The sequence below is a fragment of the Chlamydomonas reinhardtii genome, chromosome 11 (genome assembly GCF_000002595.2).
Source record: "Chlamydomonas reinhardtii strain CC-503 cw92 mt+ chromosome 11, whole genome shotgun sequence".
Classification (NCBI taxonomy): domain Eukaryota; kingdom Viridiplantae; phylum Chlorophyta; class Chlorophyceae; order Chlamydomonadales; family Chlamydomonadaceae; genus Chlamydomonas; species Chlamydomonas reinhardtii.
In genome coordinates this window covers 2,855,223-2,882,563 of record NC_057014.1, presented here as the reverse complement: position 1 = coordinate 2,882,563, position 27,341 = coordinate 2,855,223, and the positions used below count along the sequence as shown (strand labels likewise).

The 27,341-nt window shown below is 63.2% G+C and overlaps 4 protein-coding genes across 4 annotated transcripts; 3 read left to right on the top strand and 1 right to left on the bottom strand.

Moving 5' to 3' along the window:
- Positions 1-506: 506 nt before the first annotated feature.
- CHLRE_11g477800v5 (uncharacterized protein) lies at positions 507-12,559 on the bottom strand. Its single transcript, XM_043067661.1, has 21 exons — positions 12,395-12,559; positions 12,098-12,176; positions 11,662-11,749; positions 11,337-11,389; positions 10,987-11,114; positions 10,435-10,696; positions 9,544-10,098; positions 9,000-9,255; positions 8,427-8,491; positions 8,003-8,062; positions 7,292-7,432; positions 6,740-6,899; positions 6,211-6,263; positions 5,460-5,593; positions 4,854-5,299; positions 4,289-4,355; positions 3,928-3,990; positions 3,108-3,257; positions 2,304-2,437; positions 1,626-1,975; positions 507-1,266 (listed from the first exon to the last, which is right to left on the bottom strand). Exons 1-21 carry the CDS (start codon positions 12,448-12,450, stop codon positions 1,198-1,200), a joined length of 3,369 nt encoding a protein of 1,122 aa, XP_042919666.1. The 5' UTR covers positions 12,451-12,559; the 3' UTR covers positions 507-1,197.
- A 470-nt stretch (positions 12,560-13,029) lies between these two features.
- On the top strand, positions 13,030-17,235 carry CHLRE_11g477750v5 (uncharacterized protein). Its single transcript, XM_043067660.1, has 7 exons — positions 13,030-13,454; positions 13,630-13,713; positions 13,962-14,025; positions 14,377-14,665; positions 15,023-15,108; positions 15,257-15,565; positions 15,876-17,235. Exons 1-7 carry the CDS (start codon positions 13,348-13,350, stop codon positions 16,137-16,139), a joined length of 1,203 nt encoding a protein of 400 aa, XP_042919665.1. The 5' UTR covers positions 13,030-13,347; the 3' UTR covers positions 16,140-17,235.
- A 94-nt stretch (positions 17,236-17,329) lies between these two features.
- On the top strand, positions 17,330-18,465 carry CHLRE_11g477733v5 (uncharacterized protein). Its single transcript, XM_043067659.1, has 2 exons — positions 17,330-17,720; positions 17,896-18,465. Exons 1-2 carry the CDS (start codon positions 17,591-17,593, stop codon positions 18,162-18,164), a joined length of 399 nt encoding a protein of 132 aa, XP_042919664.1. The 5' UTR covers positions 17,330-17,590; the 3' UTR covers positions 18,165-18,465.
- A 564-nt stretch (positions 18,466-19,029) lies between these two features.
- On the top strand, positions 19,030-27,295 carry CHLRE_11g477700v5 (uncharacterized protein). Its single transcript, XM_043067658.1, has 11 exons — positions 19,030-19,334; positions 20,328-20,587; positions 21,303-21,434; positions 21,745-21,955; positions 22,255-22,481; positions 22,818-23,189; positions 23,343-23,546; positions 23,813-24,013; positions 24,279-24,362; positions 24,778-24,881; positions 25,150-27,295. The coding sequence occupies exons 1-11, from the start codon at positions 19,325-19,327 to the stop codon at positions 26,039-26,041; spliced, it is 2,697 nt and encodes an 898-aa protein (XP_042919663.1). The 5' UTR covers positions 19,030-19,324; the 3' UTR covers positions 26,042-27,295.
- The last annotated feature ends 46 nt before the right edge of the window (positions 27,296-27,341 follow it).

Here is a 27,341-nt window from a genome sequence, read left to right as displayed (position 1 = left end):
TGTATGTTGGCCCTAGGGACACCTGCCCAATGCCGAGTCAGATGAGTCCTTATTCCCAAAGGGTGATGGATGAAAGTCATGAATCCAAATTGCAAGACAGCGATGAGGCTGCGCTTAACCAGCCACCAGCGTATGTGTGCATGCCCTGAGACGCGGAGCCGACATTACTGTACAGCAGCTGACAGGGCTGGGAGCAACCACCGCCGCGACAGCGGTGCAAGGCATATGTTAGTTAGGTCGGGCCGTCTACCCACGTACCGGCCAACGGCTGATACGAAACTCGCTCAAGCATGCATTCGGAAGTCAACCCTGGGAAGCGGCTGGAGAGGAAAGGGAAGAAGCCGTGCTGCCAAGCTGGTTTCTGCTTGGCACGCACTGAGGGCGGCACACGGGGGCGCTAGGAAGAACCAGGAACGTCAGGCAAGCGGTCGCACGGAGTGGCAAAGGGAAGCCCGGAGAGCTGTTGCATAGGGGCGCAAGGGAGGGGCACAGCGGGCCAGTATGCAAAGCATATGACTTTACAGAGGGGAGACAGGGGTCGGGATTGACCGGGTACTAGACTAGACCGTGCGTCTGGCATGAACGGCCTAGCGCAACTCGCTCCGCACGCAATCAATGAGTCCGAGCGGAACCCACTACCGCACCGCGTGGATACGGTGCACGTATTGTACCCGATAGACTTCAAATTTGATACGGTAGTCAACAGGCCGGGCTCGTACCAGGCTGGACGGGGCCAGCCGCCGAGCCAGGCCGGCGGGCTCAACATGCACGCAGCCCGCACTCCGCGCCCGTAGAATCCGATGCCGGACCCCTAGCCATACTCTCGCACCCTACGGGACCTCGCCAACCTGCCTAAACCCTGTCCCATCACACACACCTAGCCATACTCTCGCCTCCTCATCCACACCAGAAGCCCAAGCGGAGGCCCGGGCAAGAGGCGCCGTGACCCCGCCCAACCTCCCACGCCACCCCTTTCTGTTCGGCTCCAGTAGCCTGGCCAAGCACGGACCATGCCTGGCCTGGCATAGCCTGCAACCCGCATCTGCCAGCCACTCGGGGCATGCACACACGCAGCAGCCCGCGTAGCCTAACCTCCTGGGCTGCTACGGCCAAAGCGCCTCCGGGCAATCGGCCAAACCAACCAAACGCCCTGCTGCTGGGTCACAACACGCTAGCTCACCAGCTGCCCGCCGCCGGCTACTTGCCGCCAGCCGCCGCCCCGCCGCCAGTCGCCGCCGCAAGCGCCTCCTGCCGCTCCCGCTCCAGCTGCATCGCATCGAGCCAAGAAGGGGCACACGGATCAAGACACACATCCATTGTAGCACTACAGTGCGCTCGGCTACCCGGCTAAAGTCAGCTGATACCCCGCCCCCGGGGGGGCTTATCACTTGCAACTACCGCCTCTGCCTGTGCTCCGCTAGTTCGGCTTTGATAGGTTGGTTTGGGCTGGTATGTGCAATCTCCCCCACCCCCCACACACGCACACCGCCACCGCCACCACCTCACCCCACCCCACGTTAGGTTATGGACTTGCGCACACCTGCACCCTCGCCAACGCATACCTGCTGGGGCCTCGCCCCGTGCCCGCATGCAATCCAACCACGCACCCCTGCCCCCGGCCTCACCTGCGCATTCAACGCTGCATAGTCCACGGGCGGCCGCCGGCGGCGCTTCGCTGACGGCTCGTCGTCAATGGTGCCGCCAGCCTTGCCGTTGCCTGCTGCTGCGGGCGTCGACGCCACCGGCGCTGGCGCCGGCGTGGCTGCTGCGCTGGCGCTTGCCGCGCCGTTTCCGGGCGCCTGTTCCGCCGAGGCCGCCGGCGGGAGGTCTGTGTCCATGGGTGCAGGGCCGCTGCCGCCGGGTGCCGCCGCTGCTGCCGTCGTGCCCGCGGGGGAGGCGGCGGAGGGTAGCGACGGCGCCGGCCCGCTGCCGCGGGGTGTGGGCAGCGGCGTCGCCAGGTGGGCAGCCGTCATGCCTGCGGGCGGGCAACAGGTTTCACACGGCGGTGCATGCGATGCGCTTCAGCGCACAACCTCTTCCTACTCAGTCCATCGCACGAGCCTGCACCCCCGGCCGCTGCCGCCCATGCAACTTGCCCCGCCGCACCATGCAACCTGCCCTTCCGCCCCTTGCCCCTCCGCCGCCACTGCCGCCCATGCAACTTGCCGCATTGCATGCGACGCAGCCCACCGTGCAAGCCCCTATCTCCGTCTCAGCCCGCAGTCAACATTCCCCACATCCACAGTGCTCGGTCCCAAGCTGCAACAACCGCTTCCCTGCTGCCCCTGCTGCCACCGCCCCACCTGCTGACAGCGCCGCCGCGCGCGCGGCCTTGCGCGCCTCAACCGCCCTCTCCGCCGCCCGCTCGCTCTCCGCCTCCGCGGGGTCATACGGTGCGGTGTTGGGGGAGGCCAGGCCGCGCACGTGCGCGGCCACACTGAGGGGAGGGAGGGAGGGTTGCATTCATGATTATTAAAGAAGTGAAGGAGGGGGGGTTACATTCATGATTAATTAAGAAGTGAAGTCGTAGGCAGGTACAGTTGCAGAGTAGACGCGTTGTTAGGGGGGGGGGTTAGATTCGTGATTGGTTACGGAAGCGGTAGACGGTAGACCATCTTGGGGGGCGTAATGAGTAATGACGCGTGTCGGCGCCGCGGAATGGGGTCACAGCACGTGGGCGGTTGGTTGGGCGGTTGGACTACGTGGCGATCATTTCCGAGATGCGCCACTCAGCATGACGCCAACGCCGACGCGTCCATCCAAAGAAACGACACATGCGGATTGCATGCCAGGTGCGCATCCGCGCTGCATGCATGTCGCGGCGCCCGCCCGCCACCGCAGCCAGGACCGCCCGCCATCCCAGACCCGTTGCCCTCCCTTCCCCTCGCTTCCCTCCCGTCCCCCCCACGTGTTCCCTTGTCCTGCACGGCCTACCGAAGGCCACGACCACATGAGCGAGACTGAAGGCTACTACCGTACTACTGGCGCGCCCGTCTTGCATTTCCGTGACGGGATGGGCTTTCTGACGATGATGGGACTAGTTTCATTGGGCGGGGGCACATGAACCCCCGCCCACCCTTCCCTTATCCTTGCACCGTTGCACGCACCTCCTGGCGAAGGCGCTGCCCAGCGGCCCGCCCCTCAGGTTGTACCCGCCCTCCAGCACCGACACCAGCCGCCCGCCGCAGCAGGCGTTGGCCACCTCCACCAGCTGCCCCGTCAGCCACTCGTAGTCGGCCTCCGTCACGCCCACGTATCTGTCCGGGATGGGGGTTGCATTCATGATTAATTAAGAAGTTAAGTTAAGGGGGGGGGGTTGCAAGGATGTTTGGAAAAGCGGTACAGGAGGGGAAGAAGGGTGTGCGCGTGTGTGTTTTACATCGGGATGGTCAGTGCTCGTCATGATTGAACGAGGCATGGGCAGTATCAAATGCAAGGCTGCCCCGTGAGTCGTATAGAGTCACAGGTCGGCTTCGGTCACACCCACACCGGCTGTCACGGGAGCTGTGGAGTGTGTTTGTGATGGGGGGCGAGGGTATCTGATAGGCGAGGTGCTGGATGCGGGCCAGGATGCGTGAGCGTGTCAGTGCGTGTGAGCGTGTGTGTGTGTGTGTGTGTGTGTGTGTGCGCGTGTGTCAGTGCGTGTGTCAGTGCGTGTGTGTGTGTGTGTGTGCGTGTGTGTGTGTGTGTGTGTGTGTGTGTGTGTGTGTGTGTGTGTGTGTGTGTACCGGTACGTGCATCATGGGCGACGCCGGGGAGTCGGGGCCGCAAGAATGCTCGACATCGTGCGCTACCTGCGCATCACCCCGCCCGCCCGCCCACCCACCCACCAAGCAACACAGCACTCGCCCGCCCGCCCATCCAGCCAACCGACCCGACCCGCCACACACCCGCCCAGCCACACACGCGCCTAGCCACACAGCTCACCGCAGGTTGAGGTCCTCCTTCTTGTGCGCGTCAAAGCCCGCAGACACCAGGATGAGGTCGGGCCTGGATGCATGGGTGGATGGGGGGTTTGTAAATACCAGCCCAAACTAAACCAAAACCAACGAAAACGGGGGAAAACAAAGCGGGAAACACGGAGCGGGGCGTGCGGCAAGTCGTGAGGAGCGGCACGCCAGGGAGCGTACTTTGGGTGGGGCCGCGCGACGTCACTTCCTCCGCTGGGCGGTGGACTCGAGCCAAACTTTGATGGAACGAAGTTTGCATGCCGGATGCACAGCAACAGAAAAAAGAAAACAATGAAGCAGGGCGCAGGAAGGCAACCACCAATCGCGCGCACCCACACCTGAAGTTCATGAGCGCCGGCAGGATCTTGTCGCGCCAGGCTCGCCGCCACATGCGCGGCTTGCCGCCTGCGCGCCGCGTGGCGAGATATATTGGAGAGCCGAGGACGGGGAGCGGTGCAATTTTAGTGAGAGCGATGGAGTTATAAAATGGGAATGGCTGCGGTGCTAAGAGATGCAGGAATGCAGGGGAAGGGGACCGACAGGCACGTGCCGTGCAGTGGCCATGCTTGTGCAGGCCAGGGTGTGGCTAGTGACCCGGACTACAGGCCCGGGCATGACCAACCGCTTGGCACGTGCAACCACCTACCCCAGTGCACCCAGTTTGGCCTGGTATGGTTAGTTTGGGCTGGTGTTTACAACCCACTCAGCGTAGCCCCAACCAACTCGCCAGGTTGCAGCCCGCCCGCCTAGCTGCGATCGAGCACACACACACACCCGGGCCACACCCGGCCACACCCCTCCCAACACCGACATAACACCTAACCCCTCGCTCACCCCGCCCCTTCCCAGCCCCTTCCCAGCCCCTCCCGACGCCGACACAACACCTATCAGCCCCGTGCTCACCCGGCCCCGGGATGCCCACGTTGACGACCCGCGGGCCGCCCAACACCGTCACGTCGTAGCTGCCCTTGAACTCGCCGTCCGGGTCCTCAGGCAACACCTGGCCGCCAGCACCGCCGCCGCCGTTTAGCGCGGCGGCAGGGTGCGAGGAAGACGGCACGGCGCCAGCGCCGCCAGCGCAGTCCGGCATGGCGGCGCCGCCGGCGTCTGCCGCTGACGCGGCAGCGTCGGCCGCTGGCGGCAGCGGCGGCGGCGGCGGCGGCGGCGCGGCGGCTGACGCCGCCGCCAGTAGCGCTGCGTCGAGGTCGACGCTCTCGGTGGCGCCAGGGGCGGCGATGGTGGTGGTGCCGGGCGGCGGCGCCAGCTTTTCTGCAATAACGCTGTCGGCGGTTGCGCCAGAGCCCGGGTAGAACCAGCCCACGCCGCCGCGGCGGCCGAAGCCTTGCACACTGCGGCCACACACAGGAATACACACATGGATACGGGCCGACACCTTTGCTGACACTCACGCCGCCGCCGCTGCCGCTGCAAAATTTCACCCGCTTCACAAGAATGGCGAAGACACCACCCCATCCCACATAAACATCCACACAACAGGCGCACACGGACCTTGCGAAGAAGATGTTGTGGGCGTCACCGTCGCCCAGCCAAGGCTTGTACAGCGGGAAGCGCTGCACGCCCTCCGAGTAGGGCGTGCGCAGCGGCAGCGAGCGCACCGAGGGCGAGGTGTTGATGACGCAGGCCTATGCGTGGGGTGGGGTGGGGGTGATGGGGGTGGATTTGCGGGTGTTGGGGGTGGGGGAGGTGCGGATGGATATGCGGGTGGTGGGGTTGGGGTTGGGGTTCCTTTCATAAAGTATCTCGTAGTATAGCAAGCAAAAATGGTGGTGGCGGTGGGGGTTGTAGATACCAGCCCAGATACCACGGGTGATGCGGGTGGGGCGCGCGATGTTAAAATGGAGGTTGCGAGAGAGGTGTGCTGGTGCTGGTGATGATGTGTGTGTTTGGAGGGTGTGGGGTTGAGTGTGCACCCTATCCTAAAGTGCTGTTGGTGTCGTAACCTGTTGCCCGTTTCAGTACGGCACACAGCATGTTGCCCCCACACGCGCCACACAAGCAGCCCCGCTCCCGCACACGGCACCCACCCGGCCCCCCACCCACTTCCACCCACCCACCCACTTCCACCCACCCGCCCACCCACCCACCCACCCACTTCCACCCACCCGGCCACCCACCCACCCGCCCACCCACTTCCACCCACCCACTTCCACCCACCCACTTCCACCCACCCACCCACCCACCCACCCACCCACTACCACCCACTTCCACCCACCCACTTCCACCCACCCACACACCCCACCTGCGTGCCATTGCCGTGGTGCACGTCAAAGTCCACAATGGCCACCCGTCGGACTGCCGGTGGGGTTGGGGGGTTACATTCATGATTAATTAAGAAGTGAAGGGGGGCGGCGAGAGCGGCAAAGGTCAGGGGCGTTCAGTCAGACAGGAGGTGATTGCGAGGCCGGAGCCGTGGAGGTGAGGGGGAACGACACGGGTCAGCAGACACGCACCCACAGACACGCAACCTCTGGTTTGTACAGGTCGCCAGCAGTCGGGCCCACCACCACCATCACCACCCCCACGTTCACCTATCCTAAACGCCCCACCCACTGCCTTGGCCCCTCCCACCACCATCACCCCCCCCCCCTGCAACCGTCGCCTCCTCCTGCGCTCAACTAGTTGCTTGCTTTGCGCTAGCTTTTCTGGTATCTACAAAGCACTCCCCCCCACCTTCGCAAGAGTTACATACAGGCTGTCTGCAATACCCTGCCATACATATATGAAGTACACCCCAATCCTCTTCCTGGCGGAAAGGGGCCCATCCTCACCCTCTCGCCGGTAACCGGCCATGGCGTATGCGGCGCCGATGGCCACGTTGGACAGCAGGCAGAAGCCGTGGCTGCCGTGCGGGTCGTTGGGGTTGGTGACCACGCCCGTGGGGCCGGCGTGGTGGCCCGGCGGCCGCACCGCGCAGAAGGCGTTGCGAGCCTGTGCACACGGGCGTGTGGCGTGCGGCGTGGTGTGAGTTGGTGTGGAGGGGTGTGGAGGTTCACAGGGGGTCAAGGCTCATTGGCTTATGGGGGGTCGTGGCTTGAGGGGGGCCGATGCGGGATTGATCGGGGTCATTCCTCGCCGCTGCCACCCCAGCACCACCACCTCCGTCCGTGTCCCCCAAACCGGCACCACGAACCCCACCCCTTCACACACGCACCCACTCCTTGCATCCGTGACGTCGTCCTGGCGGCAAGGTACATCACAAGTGCAGCACACGGCCCGCGCGCTCCATAAAACCACGCCAAAACCCACACAAACCCCCAATCCCTACCCACCACCCGCCCCGTGCCCCTACCCACCACCCACCCAGCCACCCACCCACCCACCCTGCCGCTCATGACGTCGTCCACGGCCGCGCACACCGCCCCCGCCGCCGCCAGCGCCGCCCGCCAGGTGCCGCGGCTGATGGCGGTGTCCGGGTCCAGGCTGCCCACGGAGGCGGGCGAGTCGGCCACCGCCTCGCAGGCCTGAGGAGTGAGGGGGTTACATTCGCGAGGATTTCAGGAGTGAAGGCGTGGCCAGGAACGGTGTGCCTGTGCTTCAGAGCGCAAGGGAAAACATTACGCGTAGGACAGTGTGTGCGTTGCGTACGCGTGTGTGTGTCTATGTGTGTGTGTGTGTGTGTGTGTGTGTGTGTGAGACACACAAGATGGGCGGGTGCACGATACGGTGAGGGGTACCAGGTGAGATGGGGGTGCAACTGGGTGGCGAAGACATGGTGAAAGATGGGCAGGCTGGAAGGGATGGGTAGGCTGAAGGGGACGGACAAGATGGGCAGAATGGCGGGAGGGGGGGAGGGCGGGAAGCCGGGAGGGAAGAAGTACAAGGCTGCGGTCTTGGCGTGCTTTGCAGACGTGAGGTACGGGAGTTTGGGTGGGCAGCTATGGATGGGTGGACCGCTATGGGCCGTTCGCCGCAACGCGAGCTGCTGCTGCTGCTGCCGCGCGGCCCAAACACGCCCGCTGTCGTTCTGTCGTCTCAGGGGATACACTGTATCGTGTGCGCCTGTTGCCTCAGCCCAGCCCCCCGACACACACCTGAATGACTCCACGCACGTACGACCACTCGTGACACTTGAGCACGTCAATCATGGCGGCCTGCGGGCGCGTAGCGGGCGCAGCGGGTGGGAGAGGGTCCGGGCATGCGAAATCAGACGGCGTCAGCGGGCGGGAGCAGTAGGCAGGGGACGGCGGCGGTGGCATCCAAGTGGAATCGGGGTGATGCTCGTGCGTCGCTCCTTCGCCGGGTGGTGTGCCAGACCGCCTGTCAACTGCCTGTCAGCTGCGCAGCCAGCCCTTGACCGTGTGAGGCCCCTCCACGGCCCGCAACGTCCAAGTCCGCATATAGGCCCCCCATCCCTCGCTTGAAGCTGTCGACTCTGCCTGTGCTCCCCTAGTTTGGCTTGGTTTATTTTAGTTTGGGCTGGTCTTTACAACCCCCGCAAGCACGCACGCCCCCCACCTGTGGGATGCCCTCTGTACGCCAGTGCAGCCCGCCGAACTCAGCATTGTACAAGATGCCCGTCTCTGTGGTTGGTGCGCGTGGCGGGTTATGAGAAAATGTGGTGCGCGCGTGATGTAATGCGGCAATTTTATCGTGCGGTGTGTGGTAAGTAGATGTGGGTGGGCGTGGTGAGTCACGAGAAGATGTGGTGCGCGTGGTGAACTGCGGCAAATTTGTCGTGTGGTAAGCGGATGTGACAGGCGGCGCAGCAGACGCCAAAGCCGCGGTTCTCACCCAAGAACCTCGGCGGACGGGTCAACACCGCGCCGCCCCCACCCCTCCCAGACACACACACACACACACACACACACACACACACACACACACACACACACACACACATACACACACTTACACACGCCTCAGCGGCGCCGGCATCCCCTAGCACGCACGCCCGAAGCCTTCCCCATCCTGCCACTAGCGCCCCACACGCCATGGGCCTTGTGACACGCCCTAAAGCCTCGCAAGTGGCCTTTTTAATCATGACGGGAATTTATCATTGGAACCGGGCACACAACCCCCGTCACACACCTGGCCTGGTGAGCACGTGCAGGCGGTTGACGTTCTCCGGCGGCGGCTCCGGACCCGAGCGAGTGATGGGCTCGGGTGCGGTGCGGTGCAGCAGGCAGTCGGGAGGAGCCAGCAGGTAGGTGGGGGCGGAGGAGGTGGAGGAGGGGGTGGGGGCGGAGGAGGTGGGGGCGGAGGAGGCGGGGGCGGAGGGTGAAGGCGACGCGGGCGGCTCGAAGGGCTGTCCTGATGAGGCAGACTCCAGCGCCGCCGCTAGGGCCTGAGCGGGGACAGGAACGCGGGACACATGGCGGCGTTACCGCTGGCATGCGCTCCTTTTCTTCTGTCCTGCCCGGCAAGTCCGTGCCATGCAGTAATAAGGTCGCGCCGTGTCAAGCACGCTCCCACACGACCCCAGCCACGCGACATGATTATAGCCACCCAGCCCCCCCTCCATCCACCCACACAAGCACCCACCGCGTGTGATTTGGAGCGCAACCCCGCACAAACAAACGTCTTTACACTCACCCGAGCACCCAACAACCCGCCCACCCACCCAGGCGCCCACCGTGTGTCCTCGCCGCCGGGCCAGCTCCGCCGCGTTCCGACCCTTCTTGTCCGCCACTGCCAGCGCCGCCTTGGCGCCGCCGCCACGTGGCCCGCCCGCCGCCGCCAGCAGCGCCGCCGCCGCGCCGCCACGCCCCGCAATCGCCGCCATGTGCAGCGGCGTGTGGCCGTCCTGCTTGGTCTTCGCCCTCAGCAGTGACGCCGGGTCCGTCAGCGGCATCAGAGATTCCAGCTGAGCCGCCGACGGCGCCGGAGGCGGCGGCGGCGGCACCGGCGGCGCCATCGGCTTCGGCGGCGGCGCCGCCGCAGCGCCTTCAGCGCCAGTGGCAGCCGCCGCCGCGGCCGCGGCCTGTTCCGCCGCCTTGGCGGCGGCTGCGGCGGCCGCGGCCGCCGCCGCAACGGCCTTGGCGTGCGCCTCGGCGGCGCGGACGGCCTCGGCTGCCGCCGCGGCGGCGACGGCGTCGCCTGCCTCCGCCGCGGCCTGAATGAGCTGCGCCACGACGGAGGGGTGGCCGTACTTGGCCGCCACGTGCAGCGGCGTCAGGCCGTCATGGTCCTGTGGGGTGCGGGGACGGATTGGGGCCGCGGACACCTCAAACGCAAGAAGAACACGTCAATTGCAAAGACAGCTCAAACGCAAAGACGCTTGAATTGCAAGGACACCCCAACCGCAAGGACGCGTTGAACAGGACGGACATCTGCCGCGCAGCCCGGTCCTTGCATGCAGGTGTTTGTGCGTTTCTGCATCGTGCGGCACATCCCGAGCAATGCCGCGGTTGTCACCCATCCCGATGGCAACGTGTCGACACGCCCCCGGGTGGGAGCCTGCTTGCATCTCATCACCCCGTGCCGTGCAACTTCATCCAGCCCAACTTCTCACGCCGGCACCCACCGCCGCTGCTAGGATGTGCTCCGGCCGCTCCGGCGCCGCCTGCGCCGCCCCGCTTCCAGCCACCCCACCATCCCCTCCCGCTGCCGCTGCTGCCGCCGCCGCCGCTGCCGCCGCTGCCAGGCTGTGCAGGACGTGCGGGTCTGACGCCGACGCCGCCAGCTTGTTCCGCTGCGCCGCCGCCGCCGCCGTCAGCAGCGCCGCCACCAGTTCCGTACGGCCGGTGGCGGCGGCCCAGTGCAGAGCGGTGCGGCCGCCGTCGTCCCTGTCAAACGTAGTGCGTCGGTGCAGTGCGTGTGGGTATGGGGAAAGAGCGGAGCTCCAGGGCGCAGACAGAAAAGGCATGCCGTAAAAAGCCATTTCAACCTCACCCAAACGCACGCACGCAAGCTTGCTCGCACCCACGCATGCACGCACGCACCCACGTATGCACGCTCAGGCACATCCAACAACGCACCCATCCACGCACAGGCACACACGCACGCCGCCACACACACACACACACACACACACACACACAGTCTCACACACACGCACACACACACACGCACGTACTTGTCCTGCGGGTCCACGCCCGCCGCCAGCAACGCCCGCACGCAGCCCTCCGCCGCCGCCGCGCGGCCCGGCACGCCACTCAAGCCCAGGCACACCGCCAGGGCAAGGGGCGGGTTGCCGTCGCACAGCTGCAATGCGCCGAGTGGGGAGCGCGCCCGCGTTGAACAGCAAGTCGCAAGACATGTGGAAACGGTTGCTGTGGCAGTGCACGTGTTGTTTCTCCCATGCTGCAAGGCCTAACTGCACGGTGGCCACGGCGTGCCTGCCCGCACAACCCAGCAGTCCCTGAGGGCCGTCCCAGTAGGCCCACTGACAGCCCCACGTGAACCACGCGCAGCCCCACGACCCACCTTGGTAGGCGAGGCCCCGCCCCTAATCAGCGCCTCCACGCATTTGGGGTTGCCTGTGGAGCAGCAGCAGAGCGCCGGTTCTGAGAAGCAGGAGGCAGAAAGCAGCCACCGCACTCGTGCTGCACGCTGCTGGTAGGTGTAGTCAACTCAAGAATCAGGCGCTTCGGGAGCGTTGCATATGGCTGCCAAGCTCTGAAGCTGGCTGGCTTGGGGCTCGCAATACCGCGCTCCTGCGGTGGCCACCATGGTTTTGGCCGGCCAGCATGAAGCGCATGATTCCTGGAGCACATGGCTCAAATTGAGCTCAAAAGCGCATGAAGCTCACCGTTTATGATGGCGATGTGCAGCGGCGTGCACTCGTTGCTATCCGCGAAGTTGACCAGGCGCCGGAACAGCAGTCCCACGGGCATGGGCTGCATACGCATGCGCACAAGAGAGTAGAAAAATTGTAAGGTCGGGCGCGGTGGGTTGCTTTCTCCATTCCCAGTAGGATACCAAAGACACGAGTGGGCGGGGTAGGGTGGGGTGGGGTGGGGCGGGGTGGGGTGTAAGCAGGTCGGGCGTGTCGGCCGCATAAGGATAGTCCCACGCATGGGCACACGCTGTGCGCACACGGGCACTGCTGGAGTCCTGTTGTGCTGCCCCTGCCCCAGCCCCAGCCCTTGCCCGCCACTGATCTCAGACCAGAGCAGTCGCGAGACATTAATGAGCCCGGTATGTATTGCCAACCCCCAATGGCGTGAAGGGCACGGGGAGCTCACCACGCCGGATTCCCCTGAGAGCCCGAGCATGCGCTCCAGCGCGGCAGCGTCTCCGGACTCAGCCGCGTTGTGGAGCACACTGAAATCATCATGTGCATGGCGATAGCAGAGCGCATGGGGTTACCAAGCACCTTTGTTTTTGGCGAGTCAATCTCAGCGCGTTTTACCGCCCAAATTCCAACTCCCATGGTGCCTAATCGACAGACGAAGTTTCTTCACGATCATGGCAGGGCTTAGCTCTAGTCTACATCGGCTGAGTCCAAACGGACAAGCACAATTGCGAGGGCAAGAACTCACAAAGTCATAGCGCCCTCCTCATCATCAAAGCCCGAATCATCTGAGTCTGAAGCCATGATGGCTAAATGCCTCTGCTTCTACTGCCGCGAGAGGATTGGAAGAATGATGTTGCAGAGTCGGGGCCCTGTCCTGGGCCCTGTCTTATGTTCCGTTGGTGCGTACAAGGGCGAGATTGTGTTGACAGGCAAAAGCATTGGCAATAGTGCCTGAGTTGGGCCATTTGGCCCGCATGTGCAGCCACGAAACACACACGCTCGTAGAGGCTGTACCTGGAGCGACGCTAGGCTTCCCCAAATGGAATCAAGACTGATCGGATTTACCCTTCGTGCATACCCGCGACAGAACATGAATGAATGCGCACGCCTTGTACCATCAAGCCACTGGCTTTGAAAGGCCTGGCCCTATGAACGTCGATGCCTAAAGCATGCCCCTGCATGCCGTACCTGGGCAAACCCTTCCCCTTTCTGGCTCTGACGCTGTGCGGTGAACCCCAAGCTCGCGCCTCCATTAAGTTTGGGTGCGCCACTTGGTTGCACCTGCTGAAACCCGTGTGTGCGCGAGTAGCCCGGCCTGGATGGAGCCAAGCCGTGTAGCTTCGCAGCTTCCCCCGTTGACCCAATTGCAGTATTGCCCAACGGGTCTTGCTTCGTCGGTAGAGTCGCCCATATGCAAAGATACTCAAGCGTTCATACATTTGGCATTGCTGAAATGCGTTTGGAATGACACTATCCACGCAACGGTGCTGTCGGGCAAATGCAAAGGCTTTGCGACTCTTGTGCTTCTTAGCGTTAACACTGACACGATACCGCGTAAAGAGCTCTCGAATAACCCACGCATCATTTGAGCGAGAAGCCTTCGTCACGAGCTCGCGAAGGGCTGCTCACTCCGAACCGGTGTGGAATGGCGCGAGCTCTCTCGACCGCGCTGGGCGAATGCTGCTCGCGGCGCAATCAATGCCAAAGTGCATATGGGATAACGTTACCGGCGCGTTCGGCCAGTGTGTCGCGAACGACTACACGCTGCTGTCCATGAGCGGAAAACCACCGACTGAATCCGCCAGGTTGGTGCCGCGCGGTCACACACAGGCTCAGGCTCCCGCGCTAGACTGCGCCAGGCCCTTGAATCCACTGCGTCATCTACAGCTGCTGGGCCCTTACAGCGCCAACGGAAGCTGTTCCCGCTTCTTTGTCTCCCGATTTCGGTTGCACGCACACGCGGCACACACTTTTACACAGGCTGTTGGCGTACGCCCAGCACCGCGCAGTGCTGTGCAAGCGGCTCACGAGCGAGGCGGCGTGCCTCCTAGCCATGGACCTGGGGTGAGGCGCCGCTGCTAAAAGGGAGGGGATGGGCAGAACCCCTGTCTTCATTCCGTGCGCCACGGCGCTGCCGGTTCCTAGGCACCAGCTGTAGCAGTACCTAGCCGGCGTTCCTGCTACACCACCAAGGCTCCGTGCTTGCGTTCCTTCACACATGTGTGTTATCAGCACGCCTCTGCCCTGTGGCTCACACCACAAGCCTACCTTTACCACGCGTTCGGTTCACACCCCATGGCTCATGACTGCAGGTGTGGCTGGGACCGGCTGGCCGGCCTATGCTTCGCCTCGGACGCGGCGCTGCTCAGACCCGAGGTATGTTGTTGTGTGTGATTACAAGGTGGTGCATTCCTGTCCTTGTAGACACCGCGACGTTATTGGTTGCGCGCACGTGTCATGGCAGTAGGGGGCAGCTGGGTGGAAGCATGACGAAGAGTTAAGAGGGTGCGAATGCTTTGCACCTTCGGGGTCAGCTGCTGGTTGAACCGTTGAAGGGGACAGATGGCAGAGTGGAGGGCGGAGGGCAGAGGCTGCGCCACAATTGTCTGAAGCTGTGATCTGGGCGGAATCGGAGCACAACGAAAACCGGGACGGTTCTCGGCCTGACTCACTGAAAGGCCGCCGTTTCACGTGCTGTGGCTTGGTCACGTGCCCGTGGCTCTTCAGGTGCTGCAAGGGCGGCTCTTCTGCGGCGGCTCCCTACTCGACCAGGCGACCCGCTGCCTGCTACTGCCGGGGCCCAGCAACGGCAGCAGTGGCAGTAGCAGCGGTGGCGGGGGCGGCAGTAGCGGCACCGGCTCGGTCGCGGCAACCAGCTGTAGCGCCGCTCACACCGCTTGCACCTACCTCAGCCCAACGCAGCTGGCGGCGGCGTTGGCGGCACCGGCGGCGGCGACGGCGGCTCCATACCTGCGGCTGGCGGCGCTCGCCAATTTCAACGACTGGCCGCCTCCAGGTGTGGGGGCGGGCTCAAGAGGGATTGGGGTTTCAAAAGCTTGGGATCACGACGGCTTGGGATGGGGCGCCATGTGAGCTGGAGGAGGAGCACCAGGCGCAGCAGAGGCGCGTATAGATAGGGGTTATCAGGGGTGTTTGCTGGCGATGCGTGTTGGTGTGTGTGTCTGGACCAGTAGGAGATGAGGGGATGACCCGTCCGTGTCCCTAAGGGCGCCGGCTCCAGATCTCCAATGCTCAAAGGCAGCGGCATGCAGTATACCGCCACGCATGTCCCACGCTGACCAACCGCCTGCTGCTTGCTCACGACGTCGCCCCCGCTTTGTGCCATCGTCTGTTTGATGCGATGTGCATGCAGAGGGCAGTGGCGCATGTGTGGCCAAATGGTTGACGCAACCCGACACACTGGCAGCTCTGGCGCGCAGCGTCTCCGCCAACCCAACGGTGTGTGTGTGGGGGGGTGGTTTTCGAGGCCCCTTGCTGTTATGGTCATGGCAGCTGTATGACATTCCTACCGTGCCCCTGACGCACCACAATACACAGTGATCTGTACACTCCATATGATCCGTACATTCCATGCGGGGTGCTGCAGGTCTGGTTGCTGCAGCCAGACCTGGTGGGCTCGGGCTGTAGCAGCACGCTGGCAGGAGCAAACATCAGCGCAGCACCCGAGATGGCGCGGGTGACGGCGGCAGTAGCAGCGGCGGCGTCCGCGTGTCAGGCAGCGGGCGTCGCCGGCGGCGCGGACGGCTGCTCGGCGGCGGAGGATGGCTGCGACTGGGCTGATAGCGGAGGGGCAACCGGCGGCAGCAGCACAAGTAGCGGTGATAGCAGTAGCGGCGGCGGGACGTGCAGCGTGGGCACGGCGGCGCTTCTGGATGCGTTGTTTGATCCACAAGACGTGAGTGGCTGGCAGCCACAGACACATGTTTGTGCTTTCTGACACAATGATGACGCCATCCGGCACGGAATGGCATTGCACCTGCTCGTGCTGCGCTCACGTGCGGTTATTGCTGAGACCTGCCCCTGACCTCGCCCCCGTCCCAACCATTGTCAACACTCCTGCCCTTACTTCCTCAAGTGCTTGCCAACAGCCACCGCCTGCGCCCCAGAATGAACGACCCATCCACCCGCCCACCCGCTAATTTTGCTTGGTTTGGTTTATTGTGGGCTGGTATCTACAACCCACCCACCCGCCCAAACCCGTACAGGCCTGGGTGAGGGCGCTTGATGGCACGACCGCCCTCTGCTCCGCCCAGGGCACTACCGCCAGCTGCGCCGCCGCCGGATCCATTATCGTGGATCCAGCCCGGCTCGACACGTGGCGGGACGTGCTGGTAGACGGCGGCGGAGATTGGGTGGACGGTGGCAGCGGCGGCGCAGGCGGCCTGGCGGCGGGGCAGGCGCTGCCGCTGCTGCGCTGGATGCTGGTCGTGTGGGTGGTGGTGTTTGCCGGCATGGCCGCCGTGTATTAATTTAAGGCGCTAGCTGTGTTCATGTGCACTTGACAAATGTTGCTGTTCATGCATTGATTGATTGCCATTGTGACTGTGCATATGAGAGAGAATGTTGTCATGCTGGGGACTGTGTAAACCGCGGTTTCTTCGATAGGATTGAAGGCCGAAAGCGTAGCAGCGTGCGTGCCCTTGAGAATGGAGCAATCAATCGTTGTGCATCACGTGCCTGCTCATTTTGACAAATCTGCGTGTATCGCATGACCAACTTGGAGCGAGTGGGCAGGATGGTGACCGGGTCGACCCGATGTGCGTTGGCCGCCGTGGGTGGCGCACGGGGCACAACGGAAAGGACTGATGGTAGCAAGCCGGAGCCAGAACCTGGCATCAGGCGCGAAGAAGGGGCAGGGCACCATCATGACGTTTACCGGGTTGTACAGTAGTACAGTACGTGGTATGTAGTGCACTACCTGCACAATGGAAACTGGTATTGACACTGCTCGACACTGTGCAGACGAAAACGCGCAAACACAAACATACATGGACACGCCTTCTCACCTGCCTGCTGTGCCTGGCCGCCAGCGCGGGCTTGGGCTGGGACTGCTGTTGGCAGGGTAGTATGGGGGAGTCAGGGGGGGAGGAGGCCACCACCGCTCCCCCCCCTGCCGCGCCGCCCATGGACACAGGGGTTGCGCCCTATCCTTCCTGTGTATCACGGGGCGTTGAACAGCTTGGCTGGCTGGCTGCGCGCCGTGGCCGATGGGGGGCACAGCACGGTAATTCGGCTTTTGCAGGTCGCTCCGGGCGCTAGCGAGGCCGAGAAGGTGCGTTTTGGCAGGTGTTTCGTTGGGCCATCCGTGGCTCTCGCCAAGGCGGCGCGCCCACACGCAAACGGTGTGATGGGCCTGCGCCTAGAACAGACGACCAGCACTGAGGCCGGTGTACGAGGGCTCGCTATCTAGCTCCTCACGTCATGGACCAAGGCCGGACGGCTGGAGGAGGACAGCTGCCGCGCACCGAATTTACAGCAAGTCACGCGGGGTGGGCGGTAGGGAGAGTTGGATGACGTGGTGGGGGTGCGAGGGTGTCGGGGAGGGTCGGGGAAATCTGGGGAAATCAGTGACTCGGATCGATTGCGGCAACGGCACGATTGGCGCCGGAGGCCCTGGCTGGGCAGGCTGGCCCCGAACTTACCGATTTCGCTTTTAGTCAATCACCTGCTTCTAACTCCTGCCTGCGCGTTACCACCCACAGAAGTATTACCGTGAAGCGCTTGGCAGCTCTTCGCTGGCAACATTGCTGCTCTTGGCCAGCAATGTTGCTAGGCAACCATGGCTGCTAGCTGTGTCGGCATCGTTTGCTTCTTGCTGCTGGCGCAGCGCGGGAGGACAGCGGCCCAGGAATGCGGAGCAGGTGTTTGCCCGCACTGCGCGGACGACTCGCAGGACGCTCGCATCAGAATTGCAGAGATAATGGCCGTGGCGCATGTCCGCGCCGCGGCTGAACACCGGCGCGCCGAGGAGGTCAAGGCGGCAGAAGGCCGGCGCGCCGAGGGGCGCCGGGCGCTTTCAATAGACTTCAGGACCTGCGCTATCATTCTTGGTGAGGGGGGGAAGGGGCGGAGCAGGGAAGGGGCGGAGCAGGGAAGGGGCGGAGCGGCGGATGGGCGGAGTGGGCTGCAATGTGTGCAACACGCTGCCCTGGCCCCTCGACTGGTCACGCTCTGCACCGCAACTGACGGACCTTCCTGATACTCCATACGTTCCCGTCCTGGCAGGTATCTTTCTCGTCGGCCACCCTCTGCGGGAGCTTTTTAACAAGTGTTGTGCCGCACTGGACGCCGCCTCACGCAAGGTCGTGGGCCCCATCCAGACCTTCATCGTGGATCAGGCGGCCCCGATCGCTGGGGGGCTCACCGCTTTCTGGATAGTGGCCAGAGACTGGTCGCCGCTACTAGGCAGTGAGCGACGCCGCCTACCACGCCCCTGCCTAGCCCTTGAGAATGGAGCAATCAATCATTGTGCATCACGTGCCTGCTCATTTTGACAATCTGCGTGTATCGCATGACCAACTTTGGAGCGAGTGGGCAGGACGGTGACCGGGTCGACCCGATGTGCGTTGGCCGCCGTGGGTGGCGCACGGGGCACAACGGAAAGGACTGATGGTAGCAAGCCGAAGCCAGGACCTGGCGTCAGACGCGAAGAAGGGGCAGGGCACCATCATGACGTTTACCGGGTTGTACAGTAGTAGAGTACGTGGTACGTGCACTACCTGCACAACGGAAACTGGTATTGACACTGCTCGACACTGTGCAGACGAGAACGTGCAAACACAAACAGACATCGACACGCCTTCTCACCTGCTGGGCCTGGCCGCCAGCGGGGGCTTGGGCTGGGACTGCTGTTGGCAGGGTAGTATGGGGGAGTCAGGGGAGGAGGAGGCCACCACCGCTCCCCCCCTGCCGCGCCGCCCATCGGCCCATGGACACAGGGGTTGCGCCATGCTTCTCCTGTGCAGAACGGGGCATTGAACAGCTGGCAGCGCGCTCAGCGAACGAGGCCGGGTCAGGCACATGGCAAGGCAGGGCAAGGCAACTAGGCAAGGCACTTTGTAGCAGGAACGCCGTATAAGGACTTGATGACGAGCTGGGGCTTCCCTTAGAGTGTATGGGACTTACGCGCCGTTAGGCCTTCCACCCTCTCCCACACATTTGGCCCCGCCGCTGACTCCCCCCTGCCCCTCCCTCCCTCCCTCCCTCCCTCCCTCCCTCCACCCCACCACAGGCAACCTTCTGCGTGGGCGTCTGCTCGGGCGTCTGCACCGCCTAACAGCTCGCAGCCCAGCCAAGCCGGGTGCGTCAGGGGCGCTCGGGTATTGGCCATGAAAGGAACTCCGACGCCTCATCGTGCGTCAATTTGCAGCTGAGGTCGTGGGCGAGCAAGCTTTCATACTTATCAAACAACAAATTCAAGAACCTTACCAGTTCGCAAGTCATAATAATTCCAGCTCACATCCGAGCCAGAGGCAAGCAGCAGCGCTCCTCTGCAGCACGCCGGCAATTGCAGTCTTACCCAAGACATATGCTTACTTTGCTGTGACCTGCTCTCTGGACTGGGACGCCCAACCCTCAGTTGTTCTTCGCGCCGCGCTGTCCATTTGAACCCAGCAGGACGACCTAGCGCGGGGCTTGACAGGAATAAATCAACATGAGTGCAGGTGAGGCCATAGGTGGAAAGCGTTGGGTTTAAGGCTGGGGTTTCTGAGTTTGGGCGTCGGGCTTTCTCGCTCAACGCGGTGTAGGTCACGCCCTGCTTTGTCCGCTTTGCCCTGTCATTTTCTGGTCTCCTGGTCCAGGCTGTTTCTGCGCTGGGCAGTGGGGCCAGCGCGTGTGCCAAACCCACGCCCATAACGTTGTATATTGACCTATGCGGGGATGAACCCGCCCACCAGCGCAAGATTATTGGCGGCCCACTGGGTAGGCCCCATGGGATAGGCCTGCTGGTCTCCTTGTGGCGAGACCCGACAGAGGCCCATGTGGGCCCCCACCCCCAATTTCACGCCCGTGGGAAGGCGGCGCTCGCTCGACTCACACCACGTGCTCGCCGCCGTCTCCTTCACCGCCGTCTCCTTCTTGCAAACCAAGGCGGCGTTGGGGTACATGCGGTAGAACGCCGACGTCAGCTCGATGATGCCGGTGATGCCCGCCGGGGCGGTACCGTAGTTGCGGCAAGTCCTCTGGTGCCGCGGGCGGCGGTGCAGCCGCCCCTCCAGCTTGGTGGCCCACACCTTGGGCCACGCATGCACGCCGGTGGGGCTGAGGGTGTGGCACTTGACCTCCGTCCTTCTTGGCCAGCCGGACCCAGGCCTTGAGGTTCTTGGGGCCGCCCGACTTGATCATACATGCGGATGAGTTGAGCATAGCCGTAGTACGTGTAGCGGCTGGTGGCGGGCGTGGCGCCAGGGCGGGGCTTGTAGTGGCTGCCGAAGCACACTCGACAGGTTTTATAAGGGTGCTGGTCAATACCACAGGCGGCAATTTTATATTTACAATTAGACGCAACAGCTAGCAATGCGAAAAGTCGTGTCCACCCCACTGACGTGACTGGTCATATCGGGGCGCCTCAGGCACCTCGCCCTCGGGTCTGTCTGCGCCTGCGCACATTGTTCAAGCCAAACCCGCCCCGCCCGCCGGTTCCCTACCTTTGGCAGGTAGCCAGTTGTTCGACTTGGAGAGCAATGCTCCGAAGCTTCGACTGCAGCGAGAGTGGAACGACAAGGATGGCCAACCGACTGAGCAAGTGTGGGCGATCAGCTTTCCTGATAACCGCCCTGCCGAAGTCTACCTGGATGCGAGCACCGGTCACGCCGTGCGCACCATCCGGGAATGGGCGGCAAGCCGCTGCAAATGGGCCGACCGGAAAAGGCTCATCAGCGCTCTCCCGACCCTCGTGGTGTCGGGCCTCACCAAGGTGTGTCCACAGCATGTGCATGATGCTCGGAAGGCAATTCAAGGGCAGGGGGCGCGTGTCCTGTGATGACCTAAAAAGCATGTATGTGGTGCGGGCGCACACGCCACATACACTCTGCGCGGATAGCGCTTTGCCCCAGTAGGGTGCAGGGAAGGCGAGGACTGGCGAGCAGCAACCTGCCAGTGGCCTACGTACCAGGGGTCGTGCGTATCTTGTTTTCGGGGTGATGTCTAGCTTGTGGCCGCCGTCTTTTGTCTGGGCATGTGACGGCTTGGGGGCTTCTGCATAGGAATTCGGACAAGACCCGTCCCAAACCCAGGCCAACCAAGTCTCGCCCCATCCAGACATTAGCCCCCGGGAGGAATGCCTGGGAAACGGCCAAAATGGCCGATTGATGTCTGGCGACATTAAGATAGGAGCCCTGCAGTACCTACCAGCGGGCCTCATTTGCGTCCACTTGTGCGGGTCAGTCAGGGGAAATCGCCACACGCTAATAACGGGACGTGTCGATGTGGTCTCTGAAAGCTGAATTGATCCGGAAACAGGCGACGCCCCCCAATTCCAGATATTCGGTAGTGGGGGCGTACAGAAGGTGGGCCTGGCCCACCTCCTCATCTCCCCCCACTCCCTTAATCCACACCACTTGCCTACGGCAGGGTGTGTCTATTTCTATTTCTGTTTCCAGATATTCCCCGGCACAACCCGCGCTCCGCAGACCGGCAAGTCCTACACGCTCAACGAGGTGGTGGTTGCGGTGCTGGCGGCGGCGCTGGCTAGGGAGCCGCCCGGGCACCGCCTCAAGGGCATACGCGTGCTGCGGCTGAACTGCATGGACCTGAACCGCAGGGTGGGTATGGGACCCATGGGACTGTTGGTATGCTTCTGCTGTGCAGGTGTGCTCAGCTGTACAGCTTAGATGCAAGGCGCGTGTACGTACAATACAAGGGGAGGGGGCGATGCGTATTATCGAAGGAGCCGGCAGCAGGGGTAGCATGCCCCATTGGTGTACTGTACCCGCGCACGTACGTACGACCACGTGATGATATGTATGCTCCTTGTCCCGTAACCGCATGCGATCACGTGATATGTATCTTCCTTGATGACATGTTCAGCTTCAGCACGCCCATCCAGCCACGCACGCCTCCTTCCCATTGCAGAACGGCGGCGGCGCGCTGATGTACGACCTGCTGAGCGTGCTGGTGGAGTGGGCGGTGGCGGCGGACGTGCGGGTCAATGACGTGGAGTGGCGCAAGGCGCAGGCGGTCCTGGCCGACGGCCCCCACGGCGTGTCCATGGTCACGCGCGCCGGCCGAGCCGTGGCGGAGCTGTTCGAGCGCGGCTTCCAGACGCCCGTGCTGGTGTTGATGGGTACGGTTTGGGGGGTGCCAGCAGCTGAGTGAATGGGCATTGGCGGTGTTCGGATTGATCAGGACCAAGTGCATTTGCTAGAACAGTTGGATTTCACGTGTGAAGCTGTGTACGCAAGCCCTCCTCCCTTCCCCCTCTCTCACACACACACACACACACACACACACACACACACACACACACACACACACACACACACACACACACACACACACACACGCGCGCGCGCACACACGCACCACGTCTCTTGTCCTCAAACACACCGCCATGTATATATTGCTTCGCGCCCGCGGACGCAGACGAGCTGCACGCGCTGCTGCAGCCCACTACCACTGACGACGGAGGGCAGGAGCAGCTGGCCCGGGGGGACGCCGCCTTCATATGCGACGGCGTGCTGCGCCGGATCCTGATCAACACCCCGCCGCACGTGCTGTGGGCGGTCACGGCCAGCAACATGGCGCTGGTGTGGATGGCCCTGGCGGCCATGCCCGTGAACGGCACGGCGCCGCTGAACCAGATCGACACGGTAAGCAGCTGGGCATGAGAAGCAAGAGTGGAGGGGCGGGCAGGAGGGATTGCGGCAGCCGAGCGCAAGCGACAAAGCAAGGGTGGATGGCATGTGCATGTGCATGTGTGTGTGTGTGTGTGTGTGTGTGTGTGTGTGCGTTTGCGCGCGTGCAGTGTAGGCTTGCCGTACACGGTTTGCATTTTGCGCATCTGCCAGTCTGTCTGCCTTACTACTACTGCGGGCGTGATGAGCGTGCACTGAGAAGCGAGGCGAGTGCGTTATGTTAGTTGTGCATTGTGCCTTACTGTTGCCTCACTGTTGCCTTAATGTTATGCTCTGGCGTGCTGCGCGCAGGTGCACCTGCCCGCCTCGGTCCCGCCACACTTGATGCAGGAGCTGGCGGTACACAGCCTGCCGCAGCTAGGCCTGTCGCAGCCGGAGCAGCTGCAGGAGCTGGAGCTGGAGCTGCAGCTGCAGCAGCTAGGCCCGTCGCAGCAGCAGCTGCAGGAGCTGGAGCTGGAGCTGCAGCAGCCGCAGCGGGCACTGGGGCAGGCGGAGCACCAGCAGCAGGCACTGGGGCAGGCGATGACGCTGCTGGAGCGTTCAGGCAACTCGCCGGCCGCGTTCATGACGATGGTTAAACTGTGGGCCGTAGAGAAGGAGCTGTCCGCCGTGGACATCATCACGTTTGCGGACGAATTCATGATGAACAAGCTATTTATGGAGGTGAGCGAGTGCGCAGCCCGCTTGCCCATCAGCGCTATGTGGTGGCGGCGCCGGGTGCACGATGCACTGAGCCCTGGCCACCGAGGAAGTGCTCACGGCCCCACATGCACTCCATCCTAAGCCTCCCGGGCCTGCGTCCCCACATGCACATAGGCGGTGAAGCAGTGGAGCCTGGCCCTGGCGCACATGTCCGACGACGACCGCCGCCGGGTGCTGGACCTGGCAGACGTGGTGCTGGGCGCCGACATCTTCGGCTTTCCGGACCGGAGTATCTGGCGCTTCCTGGCGCCGTACATGCTGAAGACGGAGCATGGGCGCTACTACCTGGCTGACCCCATGCAGCGGCTGCTGCTGCGGGTGTGTGTTGGCGTGCGTGTATGTATGTATTGTGTGTGTGTGTGGGGGGGTGTAATTACCAGCCCAAACTACCGTAAACCAAAACCAACGAAGACGGGGTTTTCATTCGTGCGTTGCCGGGCGTTTGCAGGGTATGCTGCATTGCTTGGCACACACTGCCATCCGTCGCGCCATCCCATGAGCCTCCACCCGCTGCAACGGTTCGCTTGAACCACCCTACGTAAGATGCCTTCGTACGTGTGCAATCGATGGTTTGTTGTGAGCAGGCGGCTATCGAACGAGGTGGCAAGCTGTGCACGAGCTTCACAGGCCTGTGGGAGGAGGGCCTGACGCTGGTGCAGCTGGACTGGGGCTGGCTGCTGCTGCAGCTGGGCGAGGTGGCGGACTACCTGGTCGGGCAGCGCCGCCCGCCCAAGGGCTTCCCCAGCCGCGTCGAAGGCGCCACTGAGCTTACCGCCATGCTACAGGTGGGTCTATTCCTACATCCTTTACAACCTCATGCCAGTCCTACATCCTTTACAACCTCACGCAGCAGTAAGCTCTTAGTTAGTGCGACGTGCGTGCGCGTGCCGCCACCACCACCGCACTGCTGGTAACGTGGCCATCCACACATAGCAGCTACACACGCGCGCGCCGCACTGTCCGCCGCTGCTTCAAAGCGTCGGTTGCTCCTGGTGCTCCGGTCGCCGCTCCATTCCGCTTAGCTAGTAACTCCCAGCGCCTGACATACAGGAGTTCACAACCATTGCGAAGCTGCCTGGTGCCAAGGGCGTGAGCACAGCTGACCGCTGGGGGGCGCTGCCCGCGTTCCAGAAGGTAGTTCGGGGCAAGTTGGGAGCGGTGTGTGCAGCGTTAGGTCCCGTGTGTTTGTGTGGGTGCGTGCGTGTGTTTGTATATGTGTGTGTGTTTGTGTGTGTTTATGTGTGTCTGTGTGTGTCTGTGTATGTCTGTGTATGTGTGTGTTAAAAAACGAAACGAAAGTCCGCCCAATGTGTGTGTAAGTGTGTGTGTATTGTGATCGTCATCCTGTCATATGCATGCACACCTGCTGCAGCACTACAGAGAGCCATACAGGTAGCCATACAGGTAGCTAGGGAGCTGTATGTGCTGGTCAGCAGCAGCGGTGGGTTTCGGATCGACCCAGATCGAAATGGAATGCCGTACGTACGCACCGCACCCAGCCTGCCTGCGCCTTGCATGTGCTTGTGCGCCGTCCATCCGCTCTCCGTAGGCGCTGAAGTCACCATACAACACGGGCAGCCGCGCCTGGTTCGAGATGGAGGGCAAGGACAACAAGCTGCAGAGCGACCTGGACCACCTGGTGTTCTTCCTGCGGTAGGCAGCAGGCCGCGGGCTGTGGCGTGCGTGTCAGGCGTAGTAGGCGGCATCTACCCATGCATGCATCTGTTGCGGTTCCACGCCACAGAGCTTGCCGGCATGGAGCGTGAGGCAGGAGGGTTGGGCAGTTGGCAGTTGGGCAGTTGGGAGGTTTGGAAAGGCCAACTGCTGCGTGTCGTCTGGGACCAGGTGACAAGCGTCCAATGCCCCTTTCTAACACATACCGGTGCCATCTATCCGTGTGGCGTGCACGCACCTGCTGCAGGCTGTGCCGCAACGTGCTGGCGCGCCGCTGGCAGCAGCAGCAGCAGCAGCAGCAGCAGCAGGGCCTGGAGGACATCCTGCAGGCGCTGGTGATGGCGCTGCCCGAGATGGTGGGCATGAGCGCGCAGGCGCTGGCCGAGCGGGTGCGCACCGGCATGGGCAAGCTGGAGCCGGCCACCATCAAGGCGGCTGCTGCTGCCGCAGACGCCGCGGACGCCGAGGAGGAGCATGCCAGTGCCGCCAGCCCCGGCAGCGCCTCCAGCGCAGGCAGCGACTCAAGGGCAGGCATCGGCAGCGGCAGCGCCCCAAGCACCCGCAGCGCCGGAAGCACCAGCGGCCCAAACGGCCCCGAAGCCAGCGCCAGCGGCCCCAGCGGCGTTGCCGGCGCCAGCGCTTCCAGCAGCGGCAGCGCCCCAAGCGCTGGCAGCGCCCCAAGCGCCCCAAGCGCTGGCAGCGCCAGCGGCCCCCACCCCAGCGCCAGCACCCTCAACGCCAGCGCCGGCGCCCCCAGTAATGCCGACGGCGTCAGCGCCAGCGCACCCAGCTTCGGCGGCGCCGGCGCCAGCAAGAAACGCGGAGGACGCCGGCGCAGCAGTAGCGTGAAGCACGGCAGTGGCGGCGCCGGCAGCGGTGCCGGTAGCGGCGCGGACCCTGCCAGCGGGGGCGGTACACCTGCTGCAACTGGCGGCTGCGGGCCCGGCAGCAGCTGCTCAACGGCGCGCACCTCCCTGTCCAGCAGCAGCGGCGGTGCACCGGCGGCTGCTCGGCGGCGCCTGCTGGCGGGCAAGGCGGTGGTGCCGCACACGCGGGCGATGCTGCCCGCGTCGGCAGTGCGGCGCCCCGACCTCATGCGCGTCAAGGCCACGGCGCGGGCGGCATTTCGCTTCAGCTAGTTGCGACTAATTTTGTCGGGCTTGGTGAAACACGAAGGTGCAGTATGCCTCTGACATGGCCGGGATTATAAGAGGCCAGGACCTAATAAGCAGCAGGATGTAAGTAGCAGGATGCTCGCGCTGTGCATCTAAGGACACCTGTGTTATTAATGGAGATGGCGGGGTTCCGTAGCAGCTGCAGAGGCAACCTATACCGGCAGCTCAACGCCTTATGGAACCCCGCCCTCTCCATTAGAAACACAGTGTCCTGGATGCATAGCACGAGCATCCTGCTACTTACATCCTGCTGCTTAGGTCCTGCTACTCCTACGGCACGCCCTGCCTCTGTTACTTACTGCTGGCCTCTCGTTCAGTCTCCATCCATCGTGCGCATCGTCTCCAAGTTAACTAAACACACGGGCGCGCACGATGGATGGAGACTGTACGAGAGGCCAGCAGTAAGTAACAGAGGCAGGGCGTGTCGTGTCGCGTACATGTTGCGCAGCGCAGTAGGAAGACGGCAGCGAACGGGGCAGGGGAATGCCTAAAGCTGCATAGAAGATTGATTTCTGGTGGAGCTGATGGAATGGCAAATGTTGCTGTTTATGCATCAATTGATTTCCGTTGTGACCAGGGGAGACTCTCCCCTGATTGTGACCGTGCATATGAGGAGAGAATGTTGTCATGCTGGGGGCTCTGTTTCTTGGTCAGGAATGAAAGCGTAGCAGCGTGCGTTTCCATGCGGAGGGCGGGGGCGGGCAATCGTTTTGCACCTTTGACCTCCGATTTTGTCTACGCTGGCTGAAGCTAAGTTGTCAAAATCTGTGTGTATCGCATGACCAACTTTGGAGCGAGTGGGCAGGATGTTGGACCGGGTGGATCGGACCGGGTCGACCCGATGTGCGTTGGCAGCCTTGGCCGCCGTGGGTGGCGCACGGTGCACAACGGAAAGGACTGGTAGCAAGCCGAAGCCAGAACCTGGCATCAGGCATCAAGCAAGGATAAGAGCCAGGAGGCCGCGCGGGTGTAGCTCAGGCCTTACTTACCAGGTCATGCCGCCAGGGAGGGCTTCCCGAGAGTCCTCAACGTGCCGCCGTGCGGTGTAACAATATGTGCGCGTTTGTCGGGATTCGGATGCACCGCACCGCGGCCTGACCATGTCGCCTGCAGTGGCTTGGGGTCCGCAATTGGGCTCGGCTGCGGTCCGGTAGCGGGCAGGAGTTGAAGCAGGAGTTGAAGCAGGAGTTGAAGCAGGAGTTGAAGCAGGAGTTGGCTCCCAGCGGGTGTGGGTGGCCACTGCAGCGGCCACACACGTCGGCGC